Genomic DNA, 16,073 nt, shown 5'->3' with positions numbered 1-16,073 from the left:
GGCAAAAAAAAAATTTTGCTGCTAAGCCCCACTAACAAACAAAAGAAGAAAAACAGCAAGGCAGCCATCATATGACAATGACATGAGAGCAATGTCCCCGCCGTCAGAGGACTTTTATGCAAAGGCATTGGATGATAAGGAGAGTGAGAGTGGGGTCGAGAGAGAAAGAAATAGATGCGGCTTTGTAAGTTAGTGGGACAATGACATCATACAACATATTAAGCTAAATATTCATTGAACTTTGAAGTGCAAAATATTAGAAATACAAAAAAACAGGGATAAAAACAAAATCAGCTGAATAAGGATTCAATAAAGACATCTTTAATTTAGACTTAGTTGAATTAGGTTTTCTTTAGAAAATCGGCAATTTTGCTCAGCTGAATAAGGGTTTCTTGATGAAATTTGCAATTCAGCTTAGCTGAATATGGTTTCCCATAAAAAATATTCAATTCAGAATGGCTGAATAAGGTTTCCTATTGAGTTTTCAGAATTCTTCAATTTAGCCCAGCTGAATTAGGTTTACTTTAGGAAATTTTTAAATTATCATAGCTGAATATGGTTTTCTTTAGGAAATCTTCAATTCAGCCTGGCTGAATAAGGGTTTCTGGAGGAAATCTACAATTTAGCCCAGCTTAATTAGATTTCCAAAAAGAAATATTCAATTCTGCCCACCTTAATTAAGTTTCCAAAAACAATGTTCATTTTACCTTAGCTGAATTAGGGTTTCCCATTGGAAATATTCAATTTAGCTCAGCTGAATTACGGTTTAGTTAGGAAATATTCAATTTAAGCTAGCTGAATTAGGTTTCGGCTACAAAATCTTCAATTCAGCCCAGCTGAATTAGGCTTCTATTAAGAAATTTTCTATTTAACCTAACTTAATTAGGTTTATTTTAGGAAATCTTTACATTATCATAACTTAATAATGGTTTCCTTAGGAAATCTTCAATTCAGTCCAGCTGAATATGGTTTCCCATAGAAAATCTTCAATTCAGCCTGGCTGAATAAGGATTTCTTTAGAAAATCTTCAATTCTGCATGGTTTCCCATATTCAATATTCAATTCATCCCAGCTGAATTACGGTTTAGTTAGGAAATACTGAATTTAAGATAGCTGTATTAGGTTTCGGTTACGAAATCTTCAATTCTGCCCAGCTGAATAAAGCTTCTATTAAGAAAATTTTATTTTACCCTAGCTGAATTAAGTTTTAGACAAGAAATCTTCATTTCAGCCTGACTGAATGGAAGTTCCTATAGGAAATTTTCAATTCAGCCCAGCTGAATTAGGTTTCCTTTAATAAATCTTCAATGTTGCCTGGATGAATAGGGTTTCCTGTAGGAAATCTGCAATCTAGCTCAGCTGAATTAGTTTTCCCATAGGAAATATTCAATGTAGCCCAGCTGAATTGCGGTTTAGTTAGGAAATATTCAATCTAAGCTAGCTGAATTAGTTTTCGGTTACGAAATCTTCTATTCTGTTCAGCTGAATTAAGCTTCCATTGAGAAATGTTAATTTTACCTTAGCTGAATTAAGTTTTAGATAAGAAATCTTCAATTCAGCCCGGTTGAATGGGATTTTCTTAAGGATATTTTTAAATTTAGCCTAGCTCAATATGGATTTCTGTAGGAAATCTGCAATTTAGTTCAGCTGAATTAGGTTACCCAGAGGAAATATTCAATTTAGCACAGCTGAATTACGGTTTAGTTAGGAAATATTCAATTTAAGTTAGCTGAATTAGGTTTCGATTACGTAATCTTCAATTCTGCCCAGCTGAATTAGACTTCCATTAAGAAATTTTCATTTTATCCTAGCTGAATTAGGTTTTCGGGCAATTCAGCATAGCTGAATAAGGTTTCTAGCTCAACATTGTCACTTCATTTATTGTTTTGGTTGTAAAAAATGTATTTTAGTTTGCCTTATTTAGGGTTTCAGGTTGTTATTGGGTATCTGAAAGTAATGAAACCAGTTTTGTTTGTTTTCTCAATAATGAATGTGGGTTTTTTGTTTTGTTCAGCTCACTTGTTTATATTTCTATATACATTTTTTTTTTTTTTTTTTTGGATTTCAAATCTCAGCATTGTCGAACAATCATGAATTGCGTTTTAATAAAAAATAAGCTAGCTAGCCAGCCAGCCAGCAGCAGTTTATCTCAATTGATTTGCCTGGCTGACTGGCTGGCTGCTATAACATTTAATATTTTATGAATTAGATTTGTGATTCTAAACACACGAGATGTGAAAAACAAAATTCAGCACCGGCACCAGAGTGACAGTGAATGTAAAGCCAGCCAGTCAGTCAGCAATCTGACATGTAAACTATTATTTTTGTTGTGAGTCCCCCTCCCCCACCACGACTATCCATCTGTTCAACCATTCGTCCATAGGTCTATTCATCTCGTCAGTTCGCAAACATTGTAACAAAATATATCCCCATAAAATTACAAACATACAAACAGAAAATGGGTGAGAAAAGAAAAATAAACAAAACGAAGTTTTGCACAATTTTGAAAATAAATATTGGCCACAAATTCATAAAAAAAAAATAAACCAATAATTTAAAATTTTCTATGAATTTTAGCTTAGCTGAATAAGGTTTTTTGCAGGAAATCTTCAATTCAGCTTGGCTGAATAAGGTTTTCTATGGAAATCTTCAATTCAGCCTGGCTGAATATGGGTTTCTACAGCAAATCTTCAATTCAGCCCAGCTGAATTTTGATTTCTTTGGCAAATCTTCAATTCAGCCTAGCTGAATAAGGTTTCCTATGGGAAATCTTCACTTCAGCTCAGCTGAATTAGGTTTCCTATGGGAAATCTTCACTTCAGCTCAGCTGAATTAGGTTTCCTATAGAAAATCTTCAAATCAACACAGCTGAATTAGGTTTATTATCAACAATTTTCAATTTTGCACAGCTGAATTAGATTTTTAGTAGAAAATCTTTCAATTAACCTAGCGGAATTAGCTTTCAAAAAGATAATCTATAATTTAGCATAGCTGAATTGGGTTTCCTAAAGAATTTTTTTCAATTCAGCTTAGCTGAATTAGGTTTCCATTAGAAAATATTTAACTTAGCCCAGCTGAATTAAATTTTTCAAAGGAATTTTCCAGTTCTGCCCAGCTGAATTGGGTTTTTCTATAGGAATTTTTCAATTCAGCTTAGCTGAATTGAGTTAATATGATTCTAAACTAATATTTCGCAGTGTAACAATGTTTATTTCAAATCATTATAAAAATAATGATGTGAAAACTTCAAAAACAAAACAAATAAAAAATGTAGGTTTTTTGTTTTGCCATCTCTAAAGATTTAGGTGAACAGTGGAAGAAGAAAAAAATGTGAATATTTGCCAAACCAGTTTTGTGGTTGGTGGGGGCGGGGGTTCTTCAAGTCAGTAGTTCAGTTTGTCAAGACACCGACGCAACAAATATCAACACAGCATGCATGGCCTGATCTCCGACCCGTCGCCACTCGTTTCCTTCCGCTGAAGTCGTCTGCAAAGAGTGTGAGAGAGAGAGCAAGCGAGCCAGGGCTCTGTGACAGCTGTCGTTGGTGGTGTTTTGACAATTGTTTTTTTTTTTTGTTTCACTTGTTGTGTGGCTCTTTTTGGTGCCTAAAGAAGAGGTTTAGCCGGGCAGCAGGAAGGCGACGTCTAAGAGGCAATGATGTTGTTGGCTTGTAGTTGTTGTTGGCTTGCTCATTTTGAGATATTATGTTACGTTGTTGTTTTGTTTTTCTTCTTTTAATTTAGCACACAATTGTGTGTGATCTCACATAACACACATGGACACACACACACACTCATACAGATCTACATGCTCGTATATATTCTCAACACATTTGCCAAAAATGAACAACATAACTTTATTATGAAAAAAAAATTGTATGTGTGTGCGTGTGTGTGTGTGTTTATGACTGTTAATTTGTTGTTTGTGGGGCAATGAGATGAACTGAAATGAAATGTTGAAGGAGCCCCAACGCAGCCCCATTGCTGGCTGTGCTGAACTGAACCGAACTGTGCTATCGCTGTGTTTATTTTTTATTTATTGTTGTTGTTGCTGTTATGTTTTTTTTTTGTTTCTATAAGATTTTTAGCGCTGTTGTTTTTTTTCAAGGTCTTATTTTATGTGATTTTATTTTGTTTCAGTTATTGTTTTTGGTGTTGTTGTTGCTGTTGTTTCGGACAACCATACAATTGTTTAGATTTTGTTTTCAATTATTTATTTATTTGGATGTGACTTTTGCTCTGGTTGGGGGAATATTTTTGTTCTCAAGACTTGTGCCAGCGGAGGGTTGCTCGCTGCCTGTCTGAACAGAAAATTTTTAGATTTATGTTTTTTTTTTTTGCTAAATATATATAAATAGATTTTATTTTTGACCTAATTTAAAAAATCATTAAAATATTTCTCTGCCTCAGCGCTTGTATTTTGGATAATGAAATTTATAAAATTGAAATAAAAAAAATAAATAATATAAATTAATTAAAAAAGTTCGAATAAATTAATTTAAAAAAATCGAAATAAAAACATAAATTAAATTAAAAAATTAAAAATTTAAAAAAATATTAAAAAAAACTAATTATGTGAATATATGTTTTGTTTTTCAATAAATTCAATTTATTGATACGACAACACACAAATTCGGTCTCAAAATCTCCTTCGTCGGTCGGTCTATTCAATTTGCAAATGAGTGTGAATTGAAATTTATTTATTGAGGACTACACACGTTTGCACACACAATTAACATGTGAATGTAATAAAAACGAACGAAAAATATAAAAACTGACGACAATGATGACGGCTGACGAACACTGTTGCTTCGAATGACGACAGTCATTGAAATTGCAAAAGTAAATAATAATAAAAAACAACAACAAATTGGCAAATAAAATAGTTTTTCTATGGACATCTCCATAGGAAATGTTTTTTTTTTTTTTTTTGGTTTTTTTTATCGGAAACCTAATTCAGCTGAGCTGAATTGTAGATTTCCGACTGGAAACCTAATTCAGCTGAGCTGAATTGTATATTTCCTACTGGAAACCTAATTCAGCTGAGCTGAATTGAAGATTTCCGTGAGAAATCAAAATTCAGCTGGGAAAATTTATATATTTGTCATTGAAAACCTAATTCAGCTGAGCTGAATTGAAGATTTCCTTAAGAAATCAAAATTCAGCTGGGAAAATTTGTATATTGGTCAGTGAAAACCTAATTCAGCTAAGCTGAATTGTAAATTTCTAATGAAAACCTAATTCAGCTGAACTGAATTGTAGATTTCCAACGGGAAACCTAATTCAGCTAAGTTGAATTGAAGATTTCCTACTGTAAACCCAATTCAGCTAGGCTAAATTATAGATTTCCTACTGGAAACCTAATTCAGCTAGGCTGAATTGAAGATTTTCTAAAAAACACTCAAAATTCAGCTGCAAAAATTTTAAGATTTGTGTTATTGAAAACCTAATTCAGCTAAGCAAAATTGTAAATTTCCCTCTGGAAATCTAATTCAGCCGAGCAAAATTGTAAATTTCTTACAGGAAACCTAATTCAGCTAAGCAAAAATGTAAATTTCCTAATGGAAACCTAATTCAGCTAAGCTGATTTAAAGATTTCGCATAGGAAAACAAATTCAGCTGAGCAAAATTGTAAATTTCCTACCGAAAATCTAATTCAGCTAGGCTGAAGTGGAAATTTAACACTAGAAACATTATTCAGCTGGGCTGATTGGAAGATTAAGCATTAGAAATATTACACATCTGAGCAAAATTGTTAATTCATACTGGCAAAATTGTAAATTTTCCACAAGAAAACAAATTCTGCAGGCAAAATATGAAAATTTTACTGTAGAAAACTGATTCAGCTAGGCTGAATTATAGATTTTGTATTCGAAATCTATTTCAGCTGGCCGAAATTATAAATTTCTTACAGGAAACCTAATTCAGCCAGGCTGAATGGAAGATTTCCTATAGAAAACATTATTCAGCCAGGTTGAATTAAAGATTTCCTATAAGAAACATTATTCGGCCAGGCTGAATTGAAGATTTCCTATTGGAAACCTTATTCAGCCAGGCTGAATTGAAGATTTCCTATAGGAAACCTTATTCAGCCAGGCTGAATTGAAGATTTCCTATTGGAAACCTTATTCAGCCAGGCTGAATTGAAGATTTGCTACTGGAAACCTAATTCAGCTAATTTGAATTGAAGATTTATAATTTGAAATCAAATTCAGCAAAGCTGAATTGCAGATTTTTTATCGGGAACCTAATTCAGCTTATCTGAATTGCAGATTTCTTATCGCAAACCTAATTCTATTTTTTTCCAGTTCCATTTTAATGGTGTGAAATATGGAATTTTTATTGTTATTCAATTTTGTTGCTGAATGGATTGTGTGGGTTGAAACCACACAATCCCCATTCAGTAACAATTTTCAGTTGTTGTTGTTTTTCTTAAGATATTCTCAGTGTGGTTTATTGTTTTCTTTCAGGGCTATTGTTTTGTTTTGTTGTTTTCAGATTTGAATAAATTTGTTAGTTCTCGGTTTTGGATCGCTTCCGTTTCTATTGTTTTGTTTTGAAATAAAAAAATTCAAATGAGATTTATTTCATATCAAGTCGAGGTTTTATAATCACACCTAAATATGGATATTTTTTGACACCATGGATTTTGTATTTATTCATTTAAAAAAATCAGGGAATATCTTCCCCACTCTTTAGAGAATTGTTACTGGAAACCCAATGTCACCTCTCTTCAAAAAATCAAAAAAAAACTGTTCTCTCTTTATGAATATTCCTTCCCTTCTGCAGTTATTGAATGTCGTAAATTAATAGCCTTTTTTTGTTCGCATGCTAGAAACACCACAATTGCCATAAGAGAGATAACATTCCACACATTTTTATCGGGTCAGGAGGCAAGCTTGACTGGTGGGCCTGCCTGCCTCATTCGATGGTTTGTTATTTAGAAACGCTCCACACTAATTGAATTCACGCACATTCATGTTTTTAATTTTTCTGTGCCCCATTCGTTCGTAGTTCTCCAATGGTCTGCCAGCCGACCATTTGTTGGAGTAGTGAATTCCACAACATTTGATTATTGTCATCATTAGCACATTTTTATTGTTGTTGTTGTTATTGCTGTGTGTGTGTGTGCTCTTTCTAAACTGGCCATTGGCCGCATTGGCACTGTCTGTCTATGGAAATGATGGAAATACTTTTGAGTATGACTTTCGAAGTTTTGTATACTACACGTTTAAATATTTTATTTTTCTACTGCTACAACAACAACAAAATGAACAATATTGTTGTTGTTGACGACCCAAATTGTTATTACGAAAAGAAAAATTCTTGAGTTGAAAAAAAATGAAACGTGAATGGTGTTTTGGGACCCTTCGAAAGGCATTTTAGTGGAAAAGAAAGTGAAAGCTTACAAATAGAATAAATTCAGCTAAGCTGAATTTTAAATTTTTTACAGGAAAACCAATTCAGCTAAGCTGAATTGATTATTTCCTATAGGAAACCTAATTCAGCAAGGCTGAATTGAAGATTTCCAACAGGAAACTTAATACTGCAAGGCTGGATTGAGAATTTCCCAAAGAAAGCCTAATTCAGCAGGCCTAACCTAAAGATTTACTAAAGTAAACCTAATTCAGCTAGGCAAACATAATTTTTTTTACAGAAGAAACTATTCAGCGGATCTGCGTTGAAAATTTTTCAATAAAAACTTAATTAAGCGAGGTGGAATTGAGGATTTCCTAAAGGAAACCTAATTCAGCTGGGCTAAATTGAAGATTTTGAGTAGGAAAACTAATTCAGCTAAGCTGAATTGAAGATTATCTAATGGAAATCTAATTCAGCTGAGCTAAATTCAAGATTTTCGAATTGAAACCCAATTCAGCTGGGCTAAATTGAAGATTTCGTATAGGAAAACGAATTCAGCTGAGCTGAATTGAAAAATTCCTTTAGGAAACCTAATTCAGCTGGACTAAATTCAAGATTTTCGAATGGAAACCCAATTCAGCTGGGCTAAATTGAAGATTTTATGTTCTAAAACTAATTCAGCTAAGGTGAATTGAAACATTCCTTTAGGAATCCAAATTCAGCTGGGCTAAATTCAAGATTTTCGAATGGAAACCCAATTCACCTGGGCTAAATTGAAGATTTCGTATAGGAAAGCGAATTCAGCCAAGCTGAATTGAAGATTTCCTATAGGACACCTAATTCAGCTGGGCTGAATTGAATATTTCCCAAAGGAAACCTAATTCACCTGGCCTGAATTGAAGATTTCCTAAAGGAAACCATATTCAGCTAAGTAGAATTGAACATTTCCCAATGGAAATCGAATTCAGAAGGCTTAGATACAAAATTTCTAAATATAAAACTAATTCAGCTGGGTTAAATTGAAGATTTCTTAAGGGAAATCAAATTCAGCTGGGCTAAATTGAAGATTTTTTAAAGGAAGTCTAATTCAGTTCTGTTAAATAGCGGATTTCATAAAGCAAACATAATTCAGCTGAGTTTAATAGAAGATTTCCTATATTCAGCTGAGTATAATTGAAGATTTCGTAATGGAAACCCTATTCAGCTGATTAGAATTAAAAATTTCTTAAGGGAAATCCAATTCAGCTGGCCTAAATACAAGATTTCTAAATAAAAATCTAATTCAGCTGGGTTACATTGAAGATTACCTAAGGGAAATCGAATTCAGCTGGGCTAAATTGAAGATTTATTAAAGGAAGTCTAATTCAGTTGCGTTAAATTGAGGATTTCATAAAGGATATCTAATTCAGCTGAATTTAATCAAAGATTTCCTATGGGAAATCTTATTCAGCTACACACAATTGAAGATTTCCTAATGGAAACCCTATTCAGTTGGGTAGAATTGAAGATTTCTTAATAAAAATCAAATTCAGCTGAACTAAATTGAATTCAGCGAGACAAAATTCTATATTTCTTAAAGAAACTCAAATTCAGCTTGGCTAAATTGAAGATTTTTTAAGTGAAATCTAATTCAGCTGGACCAAAAAAAAAAAAAATCAGGTGAGCTAAATTGAAGATTTCTTAATGATAGGCTAATTCAGCTGAGCTTAATTGATTTTTTTCCGTAACAAGCCTAATACCGCTGCTCAAAATTTCCGATTTCCTTTAAAAAAAACCCCATTCAGCTGGGTAGAATTGAAGATTTCCTAATGGAAACCCTATTCAGCTGGGTAGAATTGAAGATTTCAATTTGGGAAGGCTAATTCAGCTGGCCTAGATATTAGATTTCTCAATAAAAATCTAATTCAGCTAGGCTAAATTGAAGATCTCTTAAGGGAAACACAATTCAGCTGAGCTAAATTGGAGATCTCTTAAGGGAAACACAATTCAGCGGGGGCTAAATTCAACATTTCTTAATAAAAATCTAATTCAGCTGAGCTAAACTGAAGATTTCTTAATGAAAGTCTAATTCAGCTGCACTTAATTGAATTTTTTCTATAATAAGCCTAATACAGCTGCTCAAAAATTGAGATTTCCTTTAAAAACCCCAATTCAGCTGGGCAGAATTGAAGATTTCCTAATAGAAATTCTATTCAGCTGAGCAGAATTGCCGATTTCTTGTGTAAAACCCAATTTCATATGGATTATATTGAAGATTTCCTTTCGGAAAGCTAATTCAGCTGGGCTGAATTGCCGATTTCTTGTATAAAATTCAATTTCATGTGGACTAAATTGATGAATTCATTTAGGAAAGCTAATTCAGCTAAAAATTGAAATTGAAAAATTCCAATGGAAAATTTTATTTTTTTGTCTGTCGTATTTTAAATAAATTAATTAATATTTTCTTGCCCAATTATGATAACAAAAAATCCCATGCCTCTTGTCTAGCAGGAGATTTTAATCCACAGCATAAGAAACAAATATAAAGTTAATTAAAATTCCAAACTGAAATAATTCGGTCATCATGATTTTTACATCTTCTTCTTCTTTTCTTATTGTTGTTGTTATTGCATGGCCATCCTATAAATTCCTTTATTTTTAATATTATTTCAGCATAAAGTAAACAAATAACCATTACTGCAAGAGATCATCGTTAAATTACAAGAGAACGAAAGAGTGAGAGCGTGAGAGTGTGAGAGTTGAAGTAGTAAAGGGTGTTTGGTGTTGGTATTGTTGCTGCTGTTGCTGCCTACCATGTATTGTGTGACTTGTACATGAATGAATTAATGATAACTTTCACATTCTTCTTGTTCAATTCTGTTTGTTTTTGTTTTATTTTTTTATTCCGGCAGTAAAAAGCCAAGCCAAGACGACATGGAATAAAGGTCAGCTAGTCAGTCAACCAGCCAGCAAATGGTGACAGCAACAACAGCAGCAACGGTGCTCAATCATCAACAACATTTCAAGCTATGGCAGCGGCTGCAGCAGCAACGGCAGAATTCCAATTTAATTCATGATATAAGAAGAAGACAACTGAAGACATTCACACAAACACACACAGGGATACTCACACACAGTGAGAGACGCTCACTAAAATAGAGTCGCATTGCATTGTTTTTGTTGGATTGGATAAAAAAATTGTGTGTTTACATTTCATGGGAAAGAAACCGGCTTGAGATTGATAGTTGCCCCATGATGGCGAGGAGGACCATAACGGCAATAATAATAACGATGAGGATGATGATGAACTCACCACATGTAAACAACAACCAGCCATGAGGGGGGTATAAAAAACAACAATATAAACTAAAACAAATTATGAGTCATCGCGCCGTGCTGTTATAGAAATTTTGTGTAACAGTTTATCTTTAAGAAACTCGGTAATTCAGCTTGGCGGAATTGGGGTTTTCGTGAAGGAATCTGCAATTCCGGCCAACTGAATAAGGGTTTCACTAGGAAATCTTCAGTTCTGCTCAGCTGAATTAGGTTTTCATTAGGAAATCTGCAATTCAGCGTAGCTGAATAAGGTTTTCATTAGGAAATCTGCAATTTTTACCCTCTGAATGAAGGTTTTCATACGAAATTCTCCATTCAGCCCAGCTGAATTTGGGTTTTATTAGGAAATTATACATTTTGCTCAGTTGAATTAGGTTTTCATTAGAAAATCTGCAATTCCGACCTGCTGAATTGGATTTTCCATAGGAAATCTGCAATTTTGACCCTATTAATGAAGGTTCCTATAGGAAATCTTCAATTCTGCCCAGCTGAATTAGGCTTTTGTTAAGAAATCTACAATCCAGCCCAACTGAATTAGGTTTTCATTGGAAAATCTTCAGTTCTTCCATCCTGCTGAATTGGAGTTTCTATATGAAATCTTTAATTCTGACCTGCTGAATTGTGGCTTCCATAATAAATATGCAATTTTGACCGCTGAATGAAAATTACTGAAGGAATTTTTCAATTTAGAGCAGCTGAATTAGGTTTTCGTTAAGAAATCTACATTCCAGCCTAGCTGTATTTGGTTTTAATAATGAAATCCTCAGTTCTGCTCAGCTGAATTTGGTTTTCATTGAGAAATCTTCAGTTCTGCTCAGCTGAATTAGGTTTTAAGTAAGAAATCTCCAATTCTGACCCGCTGAATTCGGTTTTCAATAGGGTTTTTTTAATTCTGACCCGCTGATTTGAGGTTTGTATAGGAAATCTTCAATTTCGTCCTGCTAACTTGGCGTTTCCATTGGAAATTTTCAATTTCGTCCTGCTGAATTAGGTTTCAATAAAGAAAATTTTCAATTCAGAACAGCTGAATTAGGTTTCCATAAGGAAATGTTCATTTCTGCTTGGCTGAATTTAGTTTCCATACGGTAATCTTTAATTCCGCCCAGCTGAATTAGATTTCCATTAAGAAATCCACAATTCCGCCCAGCTGAATTTGGTTTTCATGAAGAAATTCACAAATTCCCCTTGCTGAATTTGGTTCCCCTTTGAAAATCTGCATTCTATTTAAGCTTAAAACGTTCTTTTGTTATTAAAATACACCTTTTATCTTAAAAATTAAAAATAAATCAGTTTGACTTACCTTTTTCATTTGGATAAACATTTAATTGTTCGTCATCGCGGGCGACTTGTGTGATTATTGATGTTGCATCCATTTAAGCATAAATTGTTTAACCAAAAAGATCAGCAAAAAAGAAAATGGGAACGCAAAAATTATTTTGTTCAGATGCGAATGGTGTTCGGGATTCCAGAAAAAACAGCAGGACGTCGTTTTGGGTCGAAAATAATTTTTTTATGAGTCGATGAAATTTTTATGATTTAACAAAAATTAATATTTTTTGCCGGCAAAAATCACTTTATAAACTTTTTTTATAAAAAATATTCTATTTAAAATAATTTCAATAGCACTGATATTTATTTTCTTTTAACAAAACGAAATGCTTTCACTTTTAAGAAGATCTGAAAAGAGAGGGGAAAGAAAAAAAATTTAAATTAGTGATAAGGGAAAAATAATCGAAAATTAAAAAATAAATTGAAATATCAAAAAACAATTCAATTTCGCCAAGCTGTATAGGAAATAAATTCTTAAAAATCGAATTTTCCCAATGTTAACCTAATTCAGCTAGGCTAAATTGAAGATTTTCAAATGGAAACCTAATTCAGCTAATCAAAATATGATATTTGCTAAAAGAAAACTAATTCAGCTAGTCTAAAAAAAATATTTCCTAACACAAACCTAATTCAGCTAGGCTAAATTGAAGATTTCCTAATGAAAACCTAATTCAGCTAGGCTAAATTGAAGGTTTCCTAATGGAATCCTAAATCAGCTAGGCTAAATTGAAGATTTCCTATCGGAAACCTAATTCAGCTAGGCTAAAATGAAGATTTCCTATCGTAAACCTAATTCAGCTAGGCTAAAATGAAGATTTCCTAAGGGAAACCTAATTCAGCTAGGCTAAATTGAAGATTTCCTAACGGAAACCTAATTCAGCTAGGCTAAATTGAATATTTTCCAAGAAGATTTCCTAAAAGTAACCTAATTCAGCTTGGCTAAAATGCAGATTTAGTACCGCACACAGAACTCAGATGGGCTTTATGGTACATTTTCAATTTAAACTTGAATTCAGCTACGCTGAATTGCATATTTCCTAATAAAAACCTAATTCAGCGAGAGCTTAATTGCAACTTTTCTGCCAAAACTCATATTCAGCTGAAGATTTCCTTAAGGAAAATTAATTCAGCTATGCTGAATTGAAGATTTGTTATAGCAACTGCCATTTAGCAGGGCGGAATTGTAGATTTCGTGTTGGAAACCTAATTCAGCTATGCTGTAAGCAGCTAAGCTAAGCTGAAATTAAAATTTCGCATTAAAAACCAAATTTAGCGGAGTTTAATTGAATATCTCCTACGGAAACTAAAATTCGGCTGAGCTGAATTGAATATTTCATAATGAAAACCTAATTCAGCTAGTCTAAATTTAAGATTTCGTATAGAAAGTCTAATTCAGGGCCAATTTGTTGATTTCGTCATTTAAACTGCTAATTCAGCAAAGCTGAATTGCAGATTTTCTTATGGAAACCCAAGTTCGGCAGACTAAATGAACATACTATATAGAAACTCTTATTCATCTGGGCAGAATTGTATATTTCGTAGTGGTAACCTAATTCAGCTAGGCCGATTTGAAGATTTTATAATAAAAACCTAATTCAACTATCCTAAATTTAAGATTTCGCGTAAACACTATTATTCATATGGAGGGAGTTGTAAATTTCATGATGTAAACCAAATTCAGCTGAGCTGAATTGAATATTTTATACTAAAAACTTAATTCAGCTTGTCTATATTGAATATTTCCTATAGAAAATCCTATTCAGCTGGGCAAATTGTTGATTTCGTCATTTAAACCTAATTCAGCTAAGCTGAATTGCAGATTTCTTTGTAAAAACCAAATTCAGCTTAGCAAAATTGCAGATTTCTAATGGAAGTCTAATTCATCAGGGCTAAATTTAAAAATTTTATTCAATTCAGCGGAGTTGAGTTGCAGATTTTCCAATTAAAAATTAAATTTTGAATTTGTATATTTTTGGGCGTTTTCTTAAAGTCACATAAAATGTTTCACGAAAATCTCAAAAACCGGCTTTGCGGATTTGAGAACCGGTCCTTTGTGCTAAGACCAAATCTTAAGCCAGCCACCCAGTTATGATTCATATTTTTTTTTGTGATAAGCGTTAATCTGAATGGCTGACAAGTGGTGCAAGAAAAAAAGGTTAATGCTATACTGGTTTTTTGCTTTACTTTTTTAATTAATATTTTTTTGTTGTATTAAATTCTCTGCTAATTGCCTCCTAATTTTCTTTTAATTATCAAAATATTTGCAAAAATTAATTTTCCCTTCAATAGAATAATAAAAAAATATATGGGATTGTTCAATATAATACGAAATTAATTTCATTTCATGATTGCACAGCAAACAATCAAACAAACACAGGCATTCACACACCACATCCTCATACACATTCCTCCTCATCCTCGCCATCATCATCATCAACAATTTTAATGAACACACACAGATACTCCGCACACTTGCACACACAAACACGCACACGCCATCACGCAGATAAGAATTTATTTTTCAATTCTTCGCCTTTGTTTTATGCTTACCTATCTATTTTTTTGCTTTGCTTTCTTATATTATCTTTCGTTTGTATTTTTTCTTCTTCTCCTTCTTCTTTTTCTATTTTCTTTTGTTATAAAAAGCAGAAATATTTTTTTCCTTGTTGGTTCACTACTGGATTGATTTTCTTTTCAATTTCAATTGAATTGAATTTATTTTTGCACACACACTCAGCAGACACACAGAAGAAAATCGTTGAAAATAAAATCTAAATTAAAATTTTTGTGGAATCCGAAAGAAAAGAAACCGAAAAAAACGCACACAAAATGCAAATAAATGACTGAAAAAAACTCAAAAGAATTTTTAATGAACTGCTGTTGTTGGGATGGTTGGTTGAAGAGAAGCTGTGTTTGGTGTTTTTTTTTTTTATTCCGACTGCATTTTTTCCTTATTCCGTTTTGGATTATTTTGTTATTCTTTGTGTGTTTTGCTTGGTTATTTACTAGACGTAATTGGTTGTTGTTCTCTCTCACTCTCTCAGCACTCTTTTTCTTTGTTGTTTTTATTTTTACTTTATTTTTCTGCCTTTCTTATGGACGTCAAAAAATACTGGTTCCACACACACACACAAACTTACAGGGAATTTATCTGTTTCACAAAATTCGTTTTTTTCTTCCAATTTTGTTTTGTTTACGCGCAACAGTCAGAGTCTGGCTGGCTGGTATTTTTTTTCGCTTCGGTGTTTTATATAGCTTGCTATGCTATATATATATGTACTTTTTTCGTATAAATTCTTCGTTTATTTTTTTTAGATTTGCAAATTTCTCGTTTTACCCACACACACGCACGCCACTTTCAAGTGAACTCTGAATGAATGCCACCAAAACGAATGAACGAACGTTCCGTTAAAAAACAAATTCGAAATAATTAAACAAAATAATTATTTTTCTTTCACGATTCTTGCTTTACTTCGTATTATTTGTCGTTTCAATTCATTTCTTGCGTTTCGATTCATCCGCGACCATTAATTCATTGTCATTATTGTACGGCGGCAGCAGACTGACTGAATTCAGGGATAAACAAGTCGAGTTTGGTGTATGTGAGTGAGAGAGAGAAGGAAGGAAATAATTGCATGGAATTTGGCAGCATTGTGACAGTGTGTGTTGTTGCCTCATTCACAATTGGCATTTGGTAATGTATTGGCAGCACTGTTTACTGTGCATAAGTGCAACTGGCATTACTGTTGTTTGCCTTCTCTTTGCTGATTTTATAGTAAATAACAATGTATTTTAATAAAACGCATGACGTGTGGATTTGTGGATTTGTTTTTAATTATTTATTGATTATGAGTTTATTTGTCGTTTCTCTGCTGCTGCTGTGTGATAGGGATAACTAGATCGATATTTGAGTTATCGATAAATGGTAATAAAAATAACTATTTGTAAATAATCATTTTCTTTGCATTTCTGATAAATAAACAAGACATTTTAATAAATCGCGTTGTGCGTTTACACTATAACAATATATTATCTCGATCTTTTATTTAATTGTTTAAAGTATTTATTAAT

General features: G+C 32.8%; 1 protein-coding gene across 1 annotated transcript in view; it reads right to left on the bottom strand.

Moving 5' to 3' along the window:
- LOC133323386 (phosphatase Herzog-like) overlaps positions 1-12,091 on the bottom strand; it is a 121,432-nt gene extending 109,341 nt beyond the window's left edge. The window contains exon 1 of the mRNA XM_061532317.1: positions 11,974-12,091. Within this exon, the coding sequence (XP_061388301.1) occupies positions 11,974-12,046 (73 nt within the window). The 5' untranslated portion in view covers positions 12,047-12,091. The remainder of the gene's footprint in view (positions 1-11,973) is intronic.
- Positions 12,092-16,073: the final 3,982 nt, after the last annotated feature.

The sequence above is a fragment of the Musca vetustissima genome, unplaced genomic scaffold, assembly GCF_032173495.1.
Source record: "Musca vetustissima isolate MV318-11 ecotype Yass unplaced genomic scaffold, APGP_CSIRO_Mvet_v1 utg26911, whole genome shotgun sequence".
Taxonomy (NCBI): Eukaryota; Metazoa; Arthropoda; class Insecta; order Diptera; family Muscidae; genus Musca; species Musca vetustissima.
This window is presented reverse-complemented; position numbering and strand designations above follow the sequence as displayed.